This window comes from Barbatula barbatula (genome assembly GCF_947034865.1).
Source record: "Barbatula barbatula genome assembly, chromosome: 3".
Classification (NCBI taxonomy): domain Eukaryota; kingdom Metazoa; phylum Chordata; class Actinopteri; order Cypriniformes; family Nemacheilidae; genus Barbatula; species Barbatula barbatula.
The window spans coordinates 6,270,770-6,291,985 of NC_136764.1; the positions used below are offsets into that span (position 1 = coordinate 6,270,770).

Genomic DNA, 21,216 nt, shown 5'->3' on the forward strand with positions numbered 1-21,216 from the left:
ATATTTCTCATCTGTTTTTTCTGTGTTTTTCAGAATGTTTTATGACGAGGAACTGGATAAATCTGAGTGTTTCTATAAATCGCAGCCGCTGGGTCTGCAACTGTGTTATGCTCTTTATAACCTGCTGGTGGCGCACTCAGAGATGGTGTGTTTCCTGGTGATCATCCTCAACCACATGATCTCCGCATCCATGGCGACACTGGTGCTGCCCATCCTCATCTTTCTGTGGGCCATGCTTTCTGTCCCACGACCTAGCAAACGCTTCTGGATGACGGCCATCGTGTACACAGAGGTAAAGGGGGTTTTATATTCTCTAAAACTGTTTTTGCAACTTGTTTATAGTTTCTTTCTATTATATATATATATATATATATATATATATATATATATATATATATATATATATATATGAAGAGTTTGGTTCCAAAATGAGACATTTTTCAAAAATCATGTTTTTTTATTGTGCATTCCAATTAATATTAATCAAACTGAAGTTGAGTCGTTTTGATTTCAGCCATAATACCACAAAAATACAGCTAACTAACACATTAAAAACATGATAAAGTTATAAAAGACATGATTTTTGAAAAATTCATTTTGGAACCAAACTCTTGAATTTGAAAGTGTTTTTTTATTGTAAAATATTGTGTATTTTCTGTAAAGCTGCTTCACAACAATGCAGATGTGTGAAAGGCACTAGAGAAATACATTTGAATTGTATTTTCTCTTCTTTCTGTTGTTATTTTCGGTCTTTTGTTTTTCCTAAAAATACATGTGGTCCCATGCAAAACTTTTTTATATCTTTTGGCAAAGCCAGGGGTTATAAAATGTATATAAAAAATTATAAAATGTATATTTATTTCTCGTAAAAAGAGAACATAGCAGTGTTACTTACCCAATGTAACAGTTGCTTTTCTGTAATAAAATCTGTAAAAACCCTGTTGTCATCGGTCGAAAAAAATGTGCTCTCCGCAGGACGCAGCCTTTGAAGACTCAGCTACTTGGTTCAAGTTTCTAAAAGTACATTCTAAAATGCTGTAACGATTGAGGCTTGATGTTTTAATATCAGTTATTATACAGTTATATTAGGTACTCCTTAAAAAGAAGTTACAAAAAATATAGACTGTAATGTCACAGAATGTCGGACTGAAACATAGCTGCTCTTTATCAGTCTACTACTTAAACTCAAACATTTATTTAAGAAGTTTGTTATACACTGAAAACCATTTGGCTTACTAGACGCATTTTATGACGCATTTCATGTCCGAGCGGGATTTGGTTTACCAGTTAACTTGGTCCTTGAGCGACGCACGGTCGTTGAGCAAAATATCGAGCGGAGCGACACACCGCTGTTCTGTAGGTTTAACCAACGAAAAGTATTTCTGGCTAAACTACATGCAGCTTTAATACTACACATTTCCTGAATGATTTGTAAATATGTGTTTTTCTTTCTTCCAGGTGACTATTGTCGTGAAATATTTCTTCCAGTTCAGCTTCTTTCCATTTAACCAGAACATAGAGGTACACAAGTCGAAGCCATACCACCCGCCCAACATCCTCGGTGTGGAGAAGAAAGACGGATATGTGCACTATGACCTCATCCAGCTGCTGGCTCTGTTTTTTCACAGATCCATATTGAAGGTTTCTACTTTATATTCTTCTACGTGTCACTGAAAATCCCTCTTCTACTTGTGATGATTATGTTTATCTCATATTAATAGTTTAATCAAATATTGTAATATTGTAATATTAAGACAAGAGACTCATTTGTAAATCGCTTTGGATGAAACCGGCTGCTAAATGAATAAATGCACATCTAGAAAATATCTATACAATAGACAATGGAAACTATATTTTTATTCACAATTTGGCATTCTGGCAAAGCACATTTACAGTAAATATGTATTTATGTGGATAATCTTGACAGAAAAGATGCATAAAATAAATCATAATATTCTATATGTCTTCAATAGATCAGCATCTTGTTGAGGATGAGTTGTTGCTGTGTTTGTGTTGTGTTTAGCTTCGAGATATTTTGCAGGCTGTGTTTGATGATGCCAAGATGTGAATGGAAACATAATGTATCAGACATTAGGAAATAGAACCAAAGCGACTGGACTGTTGAAAGCTTGAAAACCATCAAATGGATTTTAAAATCAATGTGTAATGCTGGTGAAATCATACTGGAGTGAATTGCTCTTCTTTAAAGGTTTCATGTGGAATTTTACAGGAGTCTTTTGTGACGATTGATTACTCCAGTAAAAAGGCTTTGTCAGCCTAAAGGTGTTTGTTTAGTTGGCTTTGACTGCGGGATGATACAGAGCCTCATTCAAATGAAAATGTATGATTTACAGCTTACTCATAAAAGCCTGAAACTTTCCGAAAAAAGGTTGTTCTTGGCCGCTCAAACCAAATATAATGTCTGATGTTTTATTTGACGTCAGCAAATTTGCAAAACAGCTATCAGTTAATCATGGGAAACATAAAGTCCCTTTATTTGTGCCTTTATTGCTTGTTTTTTTTCCAGATTGTTGAAGGTGTCTTTTATCTAGATTGGATTATATGAACAAAAAGGAATCTGAACTGCGCTGAAACGATGTGTATTTTTCCATCATATAATTTCTAAATGAAAGCATAGGAGTAATTTGCGGTTGGCACAGGGTGGGACATGTCCCCACCACCTTTTGGAAGAAATTAAGAAATGCTTGTGGTGACCTTCCCCAAATGACAGTTTGGGTACCACATACTGTGTGAGTCGAAAAGTGGTGTAGCCAATGGACAGACCGCTGATAAATATTCCCAATGAGTTATTACAGAAACAATTTATTGAAGTATGTTTTTGCCATCTCTGTCCCCACCACGTTTAAAAACTAAGTTACGCCACTGAATGAAAGATATATTTTCTCCTCTGCTCAGTGTCACGGCCTGTGGGATGAAGACGACCCTAAAATGTCCCAGAAGGGAGGCGGTGTCCATGGAGACGAATCTGAGGATGAGGGGAAAATGACGGTGGCCATTCCTTCTGATGACGAGAAGAAGAGTTCTCCGGCGTACTCGCTCAAGTCTGCGAACCCCGGGATGTCCGTGGATTCGACGCAGGTGAACCTGCACATACGTTATCCGGAGCAGCGTGCGTATCTGCGGCGTCAGAGCACCAGTGGAGGCTCCCACATCTCCAGACGCTCCTCTACACGCTCCAAAAGAGGTGAACACCCTCAACAGACATGTGCCTTTCTGTGAGATTAAAGGGAAAGAGGGAGGCAAATTTTGCTCTCATATTGTTTGCATTCTCCTGTTTTAGTGCTTACTACTCCCTAAGCATTTGCGTACACTTTCAAAGCTTCAAAACTTTAAAGTCCCAGTGAAATAAAAAATGACAATGCGTATTTTTTCATGAAATATTGCAGCCTTTAATGTAAATAGTTTACCAATGTGGGTCATTCTCTTAAAAAAATCTGTGTGCCCTCATAATCTTTAGTTAAAATCTGAAAATGCACTTCCTTCCTGTAATGATATCTGTCTTAAATGACGTTTGTTAAACGGCTTGGGCGGAGCATCCGTTAACTCCTCCCCTTCAATTGCAAGGCTGGCAGGTGCAACAGCTGTTTCATACATCCAATCAAGTCGCAGATAAAGAAGACAGACCCGCCCACTATTTTTATCATTAGAAATTCCATTTCACTCAGAAATGCGTTAAAAAAAATGAAGGTAAAACGACCGCAACTTCTGGTTCACGGGGACTTTAAGGTTTTTACGACAATGTGTAAATGTGCAATTATTGAATGTGTTGCTTTTGTAAGTGACTGTGTGTAAACCTCAACATATACTGTCTGGGTTTTTGTGTGTGTTTGTTTCACAGGCAGCACGAGCACACGGAACAGCGGCCGGAGAGCAGACAGTGAACCTGAAGTACCAGAGAAGAGCCGAAAAGAGATGATCATGGTGAAGACCAGAGAACTGCTCATCAAAGCCAAAGTTTACCTGCTCAAGAAGTGAGTGCGTGTGTGTGTGTGTGTGTGTGACTAAAATTGAACTTATTTCATGTTCAAATAAATGTTTATGGCGTATTATTCATGATTCTCCAAGGTTTGTTTGTCTTTTTATAATCCAATGCATCAAACCCTGATGCATAAAAAGTAGCGGATACGATCTTGCTGTTTTTTATTTACTGTCGTATATTTTGTTTCTGTCTGAAATGTCACTTTACAAGGTGTTTTATGTTGTGGTTAGTGTTGTAGAGAATGCAGCCTTTCTGAAACTTCAGCAGTAGTTACACTTGGATTTAATGTCATAAAGATTATGGCACATAAATAATGACAGAAGCTGATGCTTTACCCACAATGCACTGCAAACATACTGATGGATTGCGATATTTAATCCCACAATTTCACCAAAAAATACATCATATAACATTTTATTCATGTTTTTAGGTTTTTTATCATCTATTGTTTGTGTCTGTTCTTTTTCTCTCTTGGTGTTTTCAGATTGGCTGAGATCTATCTGCCCATCCGTCAGTTCTTCTATAATCTGATTCACCCCGAGTACAACGCTGTGACAGACGTCTATGTCATCATGTTTCTGGCTGACACTGTTGATTTCATCATTATTGTCTTTGGCTTTTGGGCGTTTGGGGTAAATCTGATCATTTTTTAAACACTTAAGTTTGTTATTTGGTTGTTAAAATACTTTCTGTGCTATCTTAGAAGGCAGCTAGGTAGCTTACTAGATTTTGGACAAGAGACATATTGTTTTCTTAATGTACTCAGTAGCCAGAGCTGTGATTGTTGATGTCGTTGAGTGTGTTTTGTTGATGTCCGTTTTCTTCGGCTCGTAGAAACATCAAGGTGGTGATATCACATCTTCACTATCTGAGGATCAAGTGCCCGGCCCGTTTCTCGTCATGGTTCTTATTCAGTTTGGCTCTATGGTGGTGGATCGTGCTCTTTACCTGCGGAAGACGGTGATGGGAAAAGTGGTTTTCCAGGTCATCCTGGTGTTCGGCATCCACTTCTGGATGTTTTTCATCTTGCCGGGAATCACGGAGAGGTAAAGAGAAGCTGTTCATCTAGGAAATGTATTTTGCGCTCATGCACTTACAATTGATGTCTGAATTTCATTTCGTTCAGCAGAAATGTGATTCTTGTGTTTGTCTGTTCAGTCAAATGGTGTTAAGTTTTGTTGAGCGTTATGATCTGATCACTCTGTGTATCTGTTCTCTCTGCAGGCGCTTCAGTCAGAACCGTATAGCTCAGTTGTGGTACTTTGTGAAATGTTTTTATTTCGGACTCTCCGCGTATCAGATTCGCTGCGGCTATCCGACGCGCATACTGGGAAACTTCCTCACCAAGAGCTACAATTACGTCAACCTCTTCCTCTTCCAGGGGTGAGCAGGAAGTGATGTCATAAGTTTTGCCATTAGTGTAACTTTTTTAAGTGGCAAAATCTCTCACACATCCACTAAAGGAGATGCCATATGTGGTTGTTATGATTTTATGGTGAGGTGTGTGTTATGTGTCCAAGGTTCCGTCTCATCCCGTTCCTGACGGAGCTGCGTGCGGTGATGGACTGGGTTTGGACAGACACGACTCTCAGTCTGTCCAGCTGGATCTGTGTGGAGGACATCTACGCACACATCTTCATCCTGAAGTGCTGGAGAGAGTCTGAGAAGGTCAGAGATTGTGAAAGCTGACCTGCCAACCTGTACGCATTTTGAAATCAAAGTACGCTGATTTGTTACTCTAAACTACGCAAAGACTTGGTGACGCTCCTGTGCAGTTAAAGTAGTCAAATCGAGGAACAGCAACGGCTGAGTTCCACCAATTGTGGCAAGCGGGATGATTGACAAATGGGCCTCGTCTAGCGCCATAGTCTCTCAAAATCTTGTTGGAAACACCATAGATATAAATAACTAGATGCTAGATCTGTTTCTATGGGTCGCTAGACTGTAAGTAGGTCGTCCGCCATATTGGAACGGTGCGAGCCGATCCGTTAACACTCAAGATCAAGCTGACCGTGTACGATTATGAAAACATATTTGTTTACATTATATCTGCTACACTAACAGATGACAACAACAAAAGGTTACGTGAATTTAAATCCCTGTGGTTATCACAGCTATAGCTGCGCAGCGCAGTGATGGGTCATTCTAGTCAACTGTGAGTGAAGTCAGTGAACCGTTCCAAGATGGCGGACACATCTACGAGCCTGTAGTGCAGCATCTGGTTATATATATATCTATGGGAAACACTAGTATTGTTTTAGTTTTATGACCAGGGTGTGTTTTAAAATACTCTGTCAGCTGAAGCTTTGGTGATGTTCTGCTCAGAAAGGCCAAGTCAGCAAGCTATGAGACAAATAAAGTGCCACTGCAAGTGCCACATCTCATATATGAGAATACATGGACCCCCATCGAACCCGGTGTCCCGTCACACTGATAAAACATTTCCAAGGTTGGCAGGTCTGTGAAAGGGTGCTTGAATGGGTCGCGAGGTGAAGCCGTGAGCTGAAGATCGTGTCGCATTTTGTGTCACAGCGTTACCCTCAGCCCCGCGGGCAGAAGAAGAAAAAAGTGGTGAAGTATGGAATGGGAGGAATGATCGTCATGCTTCTCATATGTATAGTGTGGTTTCCTCTGCTCTTCATGTCTCTGGTCAAATCTGTGGCTGGAGTGGTCAACACTCCGCTGGACGTCTCTGTGACTCTCACGCTCGGAGGACTGCAGGTACACCTGACGCTAAACACGTACAGTATTTACATCCGTGTAACTGCTCAGATGTTGCTCTTTAAGACACGGTTGAAATTTAAGCAGAAGTTTCCTTTCGCTTGTTGAAAATCGTTTCACGTTGGTTCTTTGTTCTTGTGTGGTTCTCGTTCTCTCTCAGCCCATCTTCACCATGAGCGCACAGCAGGCACATCTCAAGAACATCACATTGGCTGATTTTAATAGGTTCCAAAGACAAGAATACGGAAATGATGCGGTAAGGAAATGATTTGTGTTATCATTGTTTGCATCCAATGAAATTACAAACAAAGAACAAAATGAGTCCAGAATGTTCTCACAGTGAGGAAGAAAGAAAAGCTAAGAAAAGCTAGAATCGAGGGACCTGAGGCGGATCCTTCTACCCCAGAACAGCACAAGAACCACACAGCAACATGCTTAACTACAACATAACTGCGACCCACAGGATTTGAAGGGTCAAGATTATTTAAAGGGACAGTTCACACAAAAATGAAGAATATATTTTAAAGAACATTGATAACGATCAAAACCAAACCCCATTGACTCCCGTTGAATGAACAAAAAACACTTTTGTCACGTGGTTGTTTTGTCCTGCAGGATGCCATGCAGTATCTGGAGACGTATATCTACGAAGACCTGACAATCGCAGATCTAGAAGGAAGTTCCAACTCGCTTTGGACCATCAGCCCTCCCAGCAGGAAAAACCTCATCGAAATGCTTCGAAACCCAAAGGAGCAGTTTCCTCTCACCATCACCTGGTCCATACAGAGGTGGAGAAAACATCACACGATTCACATGACACGTCACAAAACAGCAGTGATGATCTTATAGACCGTTCTGTATTTGTCCGTTAGGAATCTCACGCTGGGCGCCAAAAATGAGTTTGCCATTGGAAAACACATCACACAACTGGACAACAAGACCAGACTGGAGTTGGGAAAATTATTGGAGAACAGTGCGAACAATAACGATCGAACTCAACCCGTGTGAGTTTACGCTGTGATATACTATTCACACAAACATCGCCGGTTACTTGACTGAAATATATCTCATGATCTTCATGATTCTCACGAAACCACTGAAACGTCATGGCAGTTAAGATTTGAATGATAAAACATAGTTGAAAACTTAATATTCTCTTGTCACGCTGTGTACACAACATTTTCCCTTCTCATGACCGATTCAGGTAGTTTTCCACACTTTTTTATTTTACTTGTGTAATATTCTATTAAAATAGAACTCATTAATGTCATATTATTATGTATGATTAATAAAACTTGCTTAGGCAGGCTGGCTTTGATTGTTTTTAGCAAAACTTTCTATGAGATTGACCGGTAACTTAGACGGTAACGGTCATGAGAATTTTTAAGGCCATTTTTGTACAACAAAACATCGGTGTTTGTGGCGAGCAGGGCGGGACGAGAGCCGGGAGGGAATGGCGCGAGCTACCTGTCTTGCATCTCTTACGGAGGAGCACCGGAAGCATAAGGGAGTAGCCACAACATGGAACCGGCGAACGTAACACAACCTTTAATAAAATAACCAAACAACAAAACGAAAGTAAAGTGCCGACAGCTCCCACGCGGGCGACTGCCGGCCACACAAACATAATAAAACAGAACATTAAGTCCAGGGCTGGTCCTCTCTCACCCTTCCCTGTTGTTGCTCCTCTCTTCGTCACCGTTCCCTCACGGCTCTCGGTCCGCCCTGCTCGCCACAGTGTTAAACTGTCAGTAAGACTTTTGAAATGAATGCTTTAAATATTTCATATACATATGTCAATACAATTAATACACAAAAAATATGAATATAAAATAAATGGTTATATTATAAACAAACACAGACAGGAGATTAACTTCTGGCCAGGCGCATACGTTCAATTAAACTGTTTACAGCAGTTTTTATTATTTTTACATTTTTTTATCAAAACATAATTTCCATTATTCCATAGTTAATGATTTTATTGTTATTCTAAAATGTGGAAGTATATTAATAAAGAATGTAAAAGTGACACTAAAGTTTTGAGTGGTACTCCATATATACAATATATAGTATAGCTGTGGAAAATATAAGTTATTGCATATCTTGAGTACCTCAAAGAAAACAAGTTCATATGCAAGGGATGATATACAGGCAGCCGTTTGTTATCGCAGAAATAAGCCCCGACAGTGTGAGCGGAGGGTCTTGTGTCACGCTGAAGGGGCTTATTTCATGATGACAGCCAGCCGCTTGTACATTATCCGGCTTATTTCACGGCTACTTGCCTCATAAGTAAGTTATTGAATATGTAAAAATTATGAGATATATTTAATTAGCTCATTTTTGACGAACAAACCTTGGGTGGTCGCCTCTGGCCAATCAGAATCAAGCTTTCCAGAGCGCCGCATAATAATCACATTTAGAACAACACAAAACTGTTCACGTTTTTACATTTATTTACAGGAACGGGTCAAAGTAAATATATTTGATTGAAAAGGTTTACAGCTTGACATTCTTTTACACTCCTATTGACACTTTTATTATATAATGGCTGTCACAACATTCGATTTTTACCTCACAGATATGGTGGCCAAAATAATTTGCGCCAACGATATTATCCCAGTATTTATTTAAATGAATTTTAAAATATAAATGAACAAATAATGCTATCAGTCAAATTCATCTTTAATTTCATTTATTTTGTGTTTTGTTCCTTTTGGCGTACAAATCGCACTTAAAAGTGCAGTGTAAGGTTTAGAGATAGACTTTCTAAGCATTGTAAAATATTTGAGATGTTATCATGTGTAGAATTAACACGGTATCAATCATTATGGTTTTTATATAATTGCCAATACCGGTATATTCTGACACCCCTAATATATGTGTTTTTATTTTATTATTAGACTCATCCAAAATATTTTTCCAAGATACCTCAGGGCACCAAGTGACTCCAATGCCAAACCTATTAACCAGCTTTACAAAGGTAATACGCCTGTTATCATTAACCATGAACATTTTCATGCCATTTTACAGATGTTAAAATTCTCCCTCTCTCTTTACACTTGCTCCCTAAGATAAAGTATTACTGAACATCACGCTATCTCTTAAAACGTCAAGCATGAACAGTTCCTCGGGTGTACAGGAGTGGTGGATAGTGAATCAGACAGAAAATGGGCCGATACGTGTGGGGTCGAAAACAGAGAATGACTCCTGTCTGGAGATCTATGTGTTCAGCGATCAAGTCAGTCCACCCAGTCTTGGCTTTCTGGCAGGATATGGGTATGTAAATGATATATTTTTTTGCTTTGAAGTATAAAAGTATAACCTTTATTTAATAGTACACCCTATATTATAACCGTGTATTTGTTGGAGGTGGAATTGGTTCACCAAAGTAATCGTTTCGCATCATGTTGATCGATTTGTGCACAGGATCATGGGACTGTACATGTCGGTGGTTCTGGTTATCGGAAAGTTCGTGCGAGAGTTCTTCAGCGGAATCTCGCACACCATCATGTTCGAAGAGCTGCCCAACGTGGACCGCATCCTCAAACTGTGCAAGGACATCTTCTTGGTCAGAGAGACGGGTGAACTGGACCTGGAGGAGGACCTGTACTCTAAACTCATCTTCCTGTACCGCTCTCCAGAAACCATGATCAAATGGACCAGAGAGAAGACTAAGTGAGGGTTCTGAGGATCTCATTCTGTGAGCACACCGTTGGATTGAACAGAGAAAACGCTGTTCTTGCAGGTGATTGGATAAAGACGCAAAGTGGGCTCGGTCCCTGCGTTTTTTAAAAGGGCTTCATGATTATAAGTGATGCATTTTATGGCTTCCAGGCATGCGTCACTTTGAATACCACTTTTCGTGCATGCGGGACGGACGGTTTTAAATCGCCGTTGAAGACGAGACAGAAGCTACTTCAGACTCTGCGGATAGATTTTTGAAGGGCGCTTTTTCGGTGTTTGCCGAAAGCGAAACCAAAGCCCTCGGGGTGCTGTGAATCACATGACAATCTATATCTGCCTTATTTTTATTTGTACAATTAAGTAAATGCGTTATTATTCACTACCTTTCTCAGGAATACACGTGGATCATGACGAAGAGACGTCAACGTTTTTCTCAAACAACGAAGAAAAGGGATGTACTCGTGTGTAGGAACTTTGAGACTTTAAAGATGTCATGCGTAATCTATGAATACAGATATTTGAGAGGAAAAGAGACTTGGTGTTTTATATTGCTTGATGTATATTGACTTTTTTGGTCATTTATGGGAGATCGATGATGCATCACAGTAGTTGGACAGTTTGAGATATTCTGGTTTGTTATTTTAAGAAAAACAACCATCGGTCGGTTGAAACAGAATTCTTTTCTTGTTGTTAAAAAAGCGGTTTTATGAATGATACCAAGAACAAATTTCTGTGTACACGAGTTAAACATATTTTTTTCTTGCTGTAAAATTACAGATTATGCAGAATTTCATTCCCAATTTGGTCAACAGGTTCTGTTCGTGAAAGACTAGGAGAACTATACATTTTTGTCTGTGTACTGTGCATTTTCAATATGTATTTACAAACATATGTATACATTTAAGAAAAATGTTAAATGTTAAACAAATTAACTTTTGTTTATTTCAATTATTGGTAAATATAAAGAAACAAACCTAAACGTTTCCTAAATATATATGTGTATGTGTTTATAAACACCATCTTCATATGCGCAGTACACGGACATATATTATGCAAACACTAACTTTTATTCTGGATGCGATTAATCGTGTGACGGTCCTTATATTTTGTCCGCAAAAACATTTTGCAATACAACAATTGTAAATTTAAACATTGTTTCACGAACAATCTACACCGAACTCTCGTTCTGCTCTTGTTTTATGAACGAGACCCTATAAAACCTTTGACCTGTGCTAGTAAAGCAGACGTATTTTATGAATGATAAATATTAGTTCTTATGTGGTAGATATCGTTGTAGGTACGTCATTGAAGGCATGAGAGATAGGTAGATTGCTAGTGTTATTAAATATGCTCCGCAAGGCCTGGAGAAGTGATTTCTACATCTTGTATTTATTTCAGCAATACGATCGGCGGGTGACACTAAAGGAAAGACATTCCTGTTACACACCTTTGACGGCCATACTCAGGAAAGAGCATTTCTATGGATCAGGGTATCGCAGATATATGGACGTGTTCCATTTACAGTGAGAAAATGTACCACATGACTGTCAGTGTGAGGATTGTGGTTGTTATCATGACGTTGGTTGAGAAGAAAACCGTTTGAGTAAAAAAAATCTCCATCTCTGAACTATGCATTACAGACTATAGCATGAATGAAAAAATAACGTTTGACATAAAACGCTTTCTTTACGTTACGTGTGCGTCACTTTTCCAGAAACAAGAACAAGGGGAAACATAACTGTGTACAAGATGAAATGGGAGATAAATAAAGCACACAAATTAAAGGACAGAATGCTGGTTTACTTCTAAACTTTGTTTGAACCTTTTTTATTGTCTGTTTTTCTTAAAAGCAGTGCGCGCACGTTTGTGTGTGTGTGTGTGTGTGTGTGTGTGTGTGTGTTAGCTTAAAGATAATGAAATACTGACGTGTAGCATTTTATTTCTTATTTTCCTATTTTTGTTTTTAATATTCTTTACAAATTTCAATACATTTTATTAGTTTCTAGCCGTGGAAAAAAATAAGAAACCATTTAAAATTTAATCAGCATTTCTAGATGTTTTGTGGTCATCGTGAAAGACTGACAACATGACGAGACACTGTGAATAAAAAAAAGGTTATCGCATAAAAAAATCATTTGTGAACTGAATTTAGAAATTTGACTGTTGTATTGCTTACAAAGTGAATCTGAACTTGTTTTCTTTGCAATATTTGAGGTCTGATAAATACAGAGCATCTTTTCTGTTATTTTCACCTGTTCATTTTCTGCAACTACCTATAAATAGCAAATTCACAAAATCTTTCGAAATGATTCTGCGGCTGTATAATATGTGTTAATTTCATTCTACTTATTTATTTTATTCTACATGGTTTTTATTACTCTTCCTCTGATCATTTTAAGTCATATCTATAGTAAACATTTTTGCACATCGTCCAGAAGTTATTTGTACTACACAGTCTGTGTGCAGCTATTTTCAGCCTTTTTCTATACTTAAAGCGCTGGTGGCGTCACTACATCATGTACAACAAAGCATTTTTTATAAAAACGTGTGCTGGCCTGGGGGTATTTCACGATGAGCTGGTGAAAAAGGAATTCGAGGTCATCAAATACACATAGAGAACTCAATGTCCACACCAGACTCTCCTCGGTCGACCTGCTGTTGGAGAAGAGTAGAAGAATGATGCTAGACTTCATATAAAGTAGATGTTTGATGATTTACAGCACATCTTTAGCTTTGAAAACCTAATGTGTTTACATCTGCGATCCGTTGCTCTGTCGGCGTCTCTGTTTGAAACATAAAATTCCAGGTTACTTTACATACTTGCCTTTACATGTGTTGAAGTCAAATGACGTCAAACTGACATCTGTTGCAAAATCATATGGTATAAATGATTAGAATAACCTATACTGATGTGAATAGATGGTAAGTTGAGACAATTTTTAAAGGTCATTTTTTAGTAGGCTCTATTGACAGAAATGCAATATGATATACATAACTGTGTTCAGAGGTGGGAAAAGACCTTTTAATACCTGAGAATGAGCTATTTCTATCTACATACACCACGGGTCCACTTACATGGAATTTGCCATGTTGTTTCTACAGTAGCCCAAGATGGACAAACTGCTCCACAAAAGCGCGTTTCCTGAATACATGATCTCCTTCGGCAAAGAAACGAATACACGACAACATGTTTGTCCTGTGTCAGCTGCCGTAGTGCTTTGAAAGGGAGGGACAGGGGGGTGAGCCGTTGGTTGCAATTTCTCAACCTCAGCACTAGATGCCGCTAATTTCCTTTAACGCTGATGTTTATGTATGTGCTCAATAAAAATGCCGTTCATTTAACCAAAAACATTTATTGTGTGTTATTTGTGAAAACACTTTCTTGATGCGCAGAGACAGCTACAGGTAAGTTATTTGTGTGAGAAGCACAGGACTGTCTGTTTAGCCAGTTTAAAACCTGTTTTTAACAGAAAACCGTATTTATTTTAATGAGTTTCTGAAACCTGTTCAGTCATTTGCTGGCTGAGTCGTCGTGGCTTTCTTCTGGAACTTCTCATGGGTTTTTGTGAAAATATTACACACAGAACTAGGCTTTTTAAAAAGAGATTTCATAATTCCAGTTCTGGGGAATGATTGTGTGCAAATGGAAAGAATGCTCTCTAAAACCTTTTGTTACTCATAAATGGAAAATCTGTATTCTCAAAAGCCATTAGACAAACCAGAGGGAGCTCACAGTTTAAAAATGATCGTTCTGTTCCAGAGTCTTTCAGCACAATGTTACATGTTTATGTTGATAACATTGATGTCACTTTGTGACGTTTATGTTTAGGCTAAAAGTGATAGTTAGTAAAAATTCTGTCATCCATTACTCGCCCTCTTGTCATTTTAAACCTCTTTGACTTTCTTTCTTCTGCAGAACACGAAAGAAGATTTCTTGAAGAATGTTGTTAACTGGCCATTAACTTGCATGGGATTTGTGTCCACAAAAGTGAATGGGGGGTAGTGCTTTTCGGTTACTAACTTTCTGTTCTGCGGAAGAAAGAAAGCATGAAGGTTTGAAATGACAGGAGTGTTAGTAAATGACAGAATTTGGGTGAACTATCACTTTAAATAAATGCATCAGAAACAACAAATGCAACGGGTTCATCTGTTCATATGTTTATTTGATCTTTCAAATCCTGCCCTGAATTACTTGATACAACAGGTTGAATATGGTCTACACTCTTTGAAGTCGAGAAACGTGTTAATTTTTAATGCATCTGTGTTGGATTAAACACAAGGCGTGTGACACTAGATTCAACAAACAGGAAACAGTTTTAATAGCAGACGATGACAAAACTTGATTGTTTTCTTCTGACTCATTGTTTGTTTGGAAACTGAGCATTGTACGTTACCCAGAACAACTACATTACATTTCAACACTCAGAATCAATGACTGTACAATGATGGACAATTAAATATTCTTTTACAAATTGTATAAATTATCGGACGTCACAGACTGTTCACAAATAAAAATAAACCATAAAGCCAGTATGTACAAACAACTACACCTTTCATTTCAGATAAACAGTAAAACATCTCATTATCTCTCATAACAAATCAAACACATCCCTCTAGTTCCTTTCAATTTATTGTTTAAGACTTAAGAGAAACAGTACTGCAGTCTTGCTGGACATAACATCGGGTTGATATGGAGCAGCACGATTTTTCTTTTTACTATTTCGCAGTTTTGGTCAAAAGTGCACTCAGTATATTCGTGGGTTGACCCGCTCCATGCAAATATACTATAATTTCATATATAATTGTTTATACATCATTTTTAACAGACTTTAAAAAAGTACTATTGATTTTCTTAAAACAACGAGGAAAAAATGACCGAATGCACACAGAACATACCGGAACAGAATTCATCATAACCAGGATTTGACTTCACATTGGATAAAAAGAGAAAACACTTATATGTCCATTTACACACACAAACACACGCCCTCGTTTTGTTCCATTAACACAAACCTCCCTCATAATCCTCTTCCTCCTCGGCTGGGGGTGGCGCTGTGCTCCCTCCTTGAGGCGCTGCAGGAGCTTTCTTCTTTTTTCCTCCACCTCCTCCCGGGACCTTCAGAGAGATGGCCAACTTGGCGTACTGTACAAACAGAGGTACTGTTGTCAATGACTGCAACGAACTGCAAATATAGGGCCCTTCGGGAATGGGGCACCCCACAAAACGTCGCTCCAATATGAGAAAATGACGTCGTTTTTATTCCTCCTTTTTCCATGTGAATTTTAAACGGACAAATTAAGAGATACAATTGCGTTTTTCCTTCTAAAGTTTACACATCAAGTTTACACAATACACATCATTTGTTGTACACTCATGCTGAGTTCGAAATCGCACAGTAAGAGACAGTACTAACTGAAGTTGAATAAGTACCTAAATCGGCTGTTTAAACAGTACGGTCTGTATAGTATGAGTGGGAGTAGTATGAATACATTTCAGACAAACTGCGTCCACCATGTTTTATGGTCATGTGACCCGTATGCTCTTTGAGCTATGACGTATTAACAACAACCTATAAGTTAGCGTTTATAAAAAAAAACGTCTGCCTCCGAAATTAATGTGATTCACAGCACCGATTATGACGAATTTCTGTTCTACTGTGAGACGCAGGGTATATTACGTCAGTGTCCGAAATCGTTCATTCACTTCTTCCCATATAGTGGACAATATAGCATTTGCTATATAGTGAATGAGTGAACGAGTGAGCGAATTCAGACGCACCTTACATCTCTTGAGTTCTGAATGGTGTAACACTCACATCATTGTCCATGTACTTGAGTAAAGGCAAGTTACACACACGGTTCATCCCATCCTCATCCTGCTCGTCAAAGGCTGCCAGTAATGTCTCCATAGCAACACAGTCCTCGCTCCCACTGAACCCTGGGAGACTGAAGAAACAATCTGATTGTGAATATAACACAAGCATTTATGAACGAATAACTAAATGATTGAGTTACTCCGTTGTACCTGTAACTTTCTCTGACACATTTATCTGCTGCTACGAAATCTCCTCTGTGTAGATGCACCAGAACTTGAGCGATGGTTTTCTGCACATAATAATAAATGACAATGACCTGGATCACGTGTGTATCTGAGAAAAACAAAATGTGATATCTGAATGTGCACCTTAAAGCAGGTGGGATAGTTCTCAATCTCCTTGTACATGTTCTTCTCCTTCTGAATGGACACGGCAGCTTCATCCAACCTGTGGACGGCAAAACAAACACGTGCTGTCACTACTAAACTGCTTCAAGCTGCTGGTTAAAGGCACCTAAAGAAAGTTCAAATGGATTGGGGTTTAATTTGTAGAACATTACCATCGATTCGATACCTCGGAAACACAAATACTGATAACAAAGTGTACAGCTTGAATGCATGGCAAGTTGCTTTGGATAAACATAAGTAAATGATTGTTGTTTTATTATGCACCTGCGCAGCCGAACCAGAAGCCTGGAGGCTTTACCCAGAAGTTCTGCAGCCTCCCTGAGACGGTCTTCATTCTGCATATACAAGACAAACAACAAACAGTGTTTCAATTCAAATGGGTGGTTATGCATGAATGTCAATAAGAAAAAAAACATATAGTCTAGGCACTAAATCTATGAATTATGTTTGTTTCTCCACCTCAAACACCGAAGCAGCTTTCTGGTATAAATCAACAGCTTTCTCCAGATCCACCGACTCGATGAGTCTGAAGAACAGAACAGAACTAGTCGACGCAGATGCTTTTTTCCAATGAAAACAATTCTTATATCCTTACGTATGCTATAAGCATGCTTCTTTTAAACAGAAAGTATATCTATACTTTTCTATATGCAATTTATACAAATTATACTTTTATGTACTTCCCGGGAGTATACTTAAAACTAAAAACCGGAGTACACTTGATATAGCGACAGAAAAGCAAAGTACAGTATGTTTGTTCTATAAACTTATGCCGGGTTCACACCAAACACGAATTAAGCGATTTGCGCAAGTAAATACATACAAGGCGATACGAATGAGGGAAATCAGGTGGCTTCCGCGCAAGTAGAACAATTTCAACTCGTGCGAGAAATTCGCTCGAATAGCTCATTGATACACGCTGTTTGACGAGTAAAGACCCCCCCCCCCGTCTCGTGGTGTTTTTCCGCATCACTCACGTGAAAATACAGAGCTTTTCCCGCGAGTGATAAAGAGCGATTGTTCGCATTTGGTGTGAACACAGCATTAGAGTCTATACTTAAAATTATAATGAAGTATTCTAAGTATAAGTTGTATTTGATTTTTTAAGTAACACTTTTTCACATATAGTTTAAAATACTGTCCTATGAAATTACATCATACAAGTCAATAGACTAAAAACTTCAGCTAAGTCAGCTTTGGGGTGGAATTGCTTCAAGTACACTTAAAGGTAGTTTTCGATCATGACAAACACATTTCCATACATTACATGTTTCAGGTCTGTAATGTTTATACTCACTTTCCTGCCCTGTCTAATGCTATCCCTGCAGTTCCAGACGTCCCGTTCTCTACATACATCACGCTTGCCTTCTCTATCAGCTGAATGGCTTCCGGCATTCTCTTCATGTCCTTGAAAAGCACAAGAGTCACACGCTCACCCGTTTTGTCACGTTCACGGGACACATTACTGTATGTATAAACTCACCTTTAACATCATGCCTGCTTGTTCATACGCCCTGATAACAACAACAGTACATTTTAAACATAAACATAATATAGGAAGTCCGTGGAAATGCTGGTTTTCTCTTTTTAATAAATCAACAGATAACTAAAGATCCTTAATAAAGTATAAACGGTAGGCCCAGTTTTACAGACAATTAAGGCTTTGCTTAAGCCAAGACTATAGTTAAATTAGGATATTTAAAGGAGCTATATGTAATCATTTTACAGCATCACATCGAAACAATACCCTAACATGCCAAGTTCATATATTGGTTTGTCCGTAAAACAATGCTATAGCCAGTTATTTCACTCTGGAATGTGCGTTCCGTGCATGTCTGTCTTTGTTTTGGTCTGTGTGACCCCGCCCACTGACGCTAAAAACACGAGACAGCAATATGGCCCGTAAATGCGAGGACGCAACGTCTGAAAATATTTGCAAACAACAAAATCACTGCAAACAATAAGATAAACTTGCAGTGTAAAGGCTTTCCATTACGGAGGAGGAAAGGCGGGGAAGGGGAGGAGCACTCGTTGGCTTTTGGGGCTCAAGCCACGAACGTTTTTTCAAAGCCACGAATCTCTTCATGTTTCTAATATGAAATGCAAATTAAACAACTGAATCTTCTTACTCTCGCCAATATTTTGAATTTGGACTGCGATACCAAGCTCAACCGCTAGGTGTCAATGTTACATACGGCTCCTTTAAGTCGCTTTTAATAAAATGCCTCAGATAAAAACATCACTGGTGTGCATTTTGAGACAGAACAATAGAAATGACATATTTTATGATGTAGATATTTTCGATTAAGACGGCTCAAACTTTTATTTAAGTGTGGGACTAGTCTTAGGCTTTGTCTGTGAAACCGGCCATTAGTATTATAATAGTTAAATAGTTTGTATACTTAAGGTTTCTATGTAGTAGGTAATATTAACAGTCACTTACTTGGCTGCATGAAAGAGTCTGTGAAATTTAGTTAAGTAAATATAAGTGTAAAATATGAGAATAAATCTTTCCCAAATACATTTCAAACTTTAAACACAAAAGAAGACATTTTGAAGAACGTTTGATTCCCATTGACTTTCATTGAGATATTTTTCTCAATTTTTTTTAATGAAATGAATGATGACCCATTTTTTTTGGGTTAACTGTCACTTTAATAGCTGTAGTGCACAACATTTGGTATGTCTTGAGGTTTGACTGCTAACAGAAGTTTGTTGGTTAAGTGCTGTTGTGACGACATGCAGAAGCAGATGAAGGATACGTTTTGTTTTCTGTTTGATATTCCGCTTCTTTGAGATACGCATCCTTTGCTTGCTCGAACTGCTTTGCATTTTTAAAAGCCACAGCTGATATAACAAAAAAGTCATTGTGAAAAAATCTGTTATTCTGTTTATAGCCTACCTTCAATGAATCAAATATCACTGTTTTCTTTATCGATAGGACAACATCTCATACTGTAACAAATATAATAACCTGCTTTTGCCATCTCTGATGCTGCTCCATCATAGTCTGGTTTCCATTTGGTCATGCTGGTCTTTAGACTGTCAGAAAAAAAGAGTTGCATAAATATTCTTAAAGAAAACCTTCCCCCCATCATCACAACACCGCGGGATGTTTTATTTCATAATTCTTATCAGCATCAGCACCACTGCAGCAGCGGTCATCAACAAGATAACCTCCAGCACGATTACGCAATCAGTGCATCGTTTCTAATGATGGAGCAACACACAGCAACAACTCAGCATCTCTTATATTTCATTCTCTTCAAATACAGCCGTTGCAAGTGTTCAAGATAAACCCCATCCCGTTAGCCAGCAGTGTTATTGACACCGACAGCACAGCTGAGCAGGCCATCACAACTCCAGCGTGTCTGTGTTAACGTGCACGAGAACAGATTCGGTTTATTTCTATTCTCTCACCATTTCTCCGCTTTGGCGATGTGATCGTGCGCCTCGTTGATTTTCTGTGCGGCCATGGCTCACAGTTCAGCGGATGATGATGGCGGACCGTTACGTGGATTATCCCGATGCTTCTTAAAACCACATTCACGTCACGGTGTTTTTCTACGGGAGCCCGAGTGGGGATGCTGCAATGCACCATTCACACACACACACACATGCGCCTTATACTCTTTTATTCATATTATGGCTACATTAACATTTGCATTCATGCATTTATTATATGTATTTATTCGATGTATGTTTCTTTATTATTTAGTCAACAACACGCTTTTGAAATGCCAAACGCAACATTATTTATTTTTGCATTTATAAGTACAAACGGGAACAAGTGAAACATTCAACTCTGCGGTAGCACAGACGTAAAAAGTGAATAAGAGATTGAAATATGAATTAGTGATACATAAATATAGTTGTTGGGTAAATAAAATAAATAATCAAATAAATCAGAGGAATAAAATGAAATATCTGTATTCGAGAAAATATCAAAGAGGACACAATGTAACGTCTTACATGATGCAATATTACGTTCTGTAGAAAAGTGATCATATATATATGTGACCCTGGATCACAAAACCAGTCTTAAGTAGCGCGGGAAAATTTTTAGTGGGTCAAAATTATAGATTTTTCTTTTATGCCAAAATCATTAGGATATTAAGTAAAGATCATGTTCCATAAAGATATTTTGTACATTTTCAACCCAAAATATATAAAACCTTTATTTGTGTCAGTGGATGGCCTGCTACAGTGCCTCGGATTAACAACTTCAAAGGCGATTTTCTCAATATTTAGAGTTTTACACTCTTGTATCGCCACATATATTGTCCCATCTTAACAACCCATATATCAATGAAAAGCTTAACTATTCAGCTTTCAGTTGATGTAAAAATCTCAATTTTGAAAAATTGACCCATAAGACTGGTTTTGTTGTCCAGGGTCACATATATATATATATATATATATATATATATATATATATATATATATATACTTGTGTGGGGCTGAATATAAAATGAAAAACAGCCTGGACACAATGTAACATCTTACATGATGCAATATTATATACGTAATGTAGAAAACTGATCGTTTTCATAATAGGACATTTAAATATATATATATATATATATAC

At 38.2% G+C, this 21,216-nt stretch overlaps 2 protein-coding genes across 2 annotated transcripts in view; one reads left to right on the forward strand and one right to left on the reverse strand.

Annotated features, from left to right (window-relative positions):
- Positions 1 to 12,206, forward strand: part of piezo2b (piezo-type mechanosensitive ion channel component 2b) — a 78,145-nt gene extending 65,939 nt beyond the window's left edge. Inside the window, exons 42-56 of the mRNA XM_079453636.1 lie at positions 34 to 292; positions 1,459 to 1,641; positions 2,917 to 3,205; positions 3,860 to 3,992; positions 4,485 to 4,632; positions 4,835 to 5,046; positions 5,225 to 5,383; positions 5,521 to 5,668; positions 6,533 to 6,721; positions 6,882 to 6,977; positions 7,337 to 7,509; positions 7,594 to 7,725; positions 9,622 to 9,701; positions 9,793 to 9,997; positions 10,148 to 12,206. Coding sequence (XP_079309762.1) covers positions 34 to 292; positions 1,459 to 1,641; positions 2,917 to 3,205; positions 3,860 to 3,992; positions 4,485 to 4,632; positions 4,835 to 5,046; positions 5,225 to 5,383; positions 5,521 to 5,668; positions 6,533 to 6,721; positions 6,882 to 6,977; positions 7,337 to 7,509; positions 7,594 to 7,725; positions 9,622 to 9,701; positions 9,793 to 9,997; positions 10,148 to 10,400 — 2,659 coding nt within the window. The 3' untranslated portion in view covers positions 10,401 to 12,206. The remainder of the gene's footprint in view (positions 1 to 33; positions 293 to 1,458; positions 1,642 to 2,916; positions 3,206 to 3,859; positions 3,993 to 4,484; positions 4,633 to 4,834; positions 5,047 to 5,224; positions 5,384 to 5,520; positions 5,669 to 6,532; positions 6,722 to 6,881; positions 6,978 to 7,336; positions 7,510 to 7,593; positions 7,726 to 9,621; positions 9,702 to 9,792; positions 9,998 to 10,147) is intronic.
- Positions 12,207 to 14,543: 2,337 nt separating this feature from the next.
- On the reverse strand, positions 14,544 to 20,183 carry napgb (N-ethylmaleimide-sensitive factor attachment protein, gamma b). The gene is made up of 12 exons (XM_079453474.1): positions 20,049 to 20,183; positions 19,603 to 19,670; positions 19,391 to 19,475; positions 19,072 to 19,089; positions 18,112 to 18,142; positions 17,926 to 18,035; positions 17,088 to 17,154; positions 16,893 to 16,963; positions 16,590 to 16,668; positions 16,431 to 16,510; positions 16,222 to 16,351; positions 14,544 to 15,548 (listed from the first exon to the last, which is right to left on the reverse strand). The coding sequence occupies exons 1-12, from the start codon at positions 20,102 to 20,104 to the stop codon at positions 15,408 to 15,410; spliced, it is 936 nt and encodes a 311-aa protein (XP_079309600.1). The 5' UTR covers positions 20,105 to 20,183; the 3' UTR covers positions 14,544 to 15,407.
- Between the last annotated feature and the right edge of the window lie 1,033 nt (positions 20,184 to 21,216).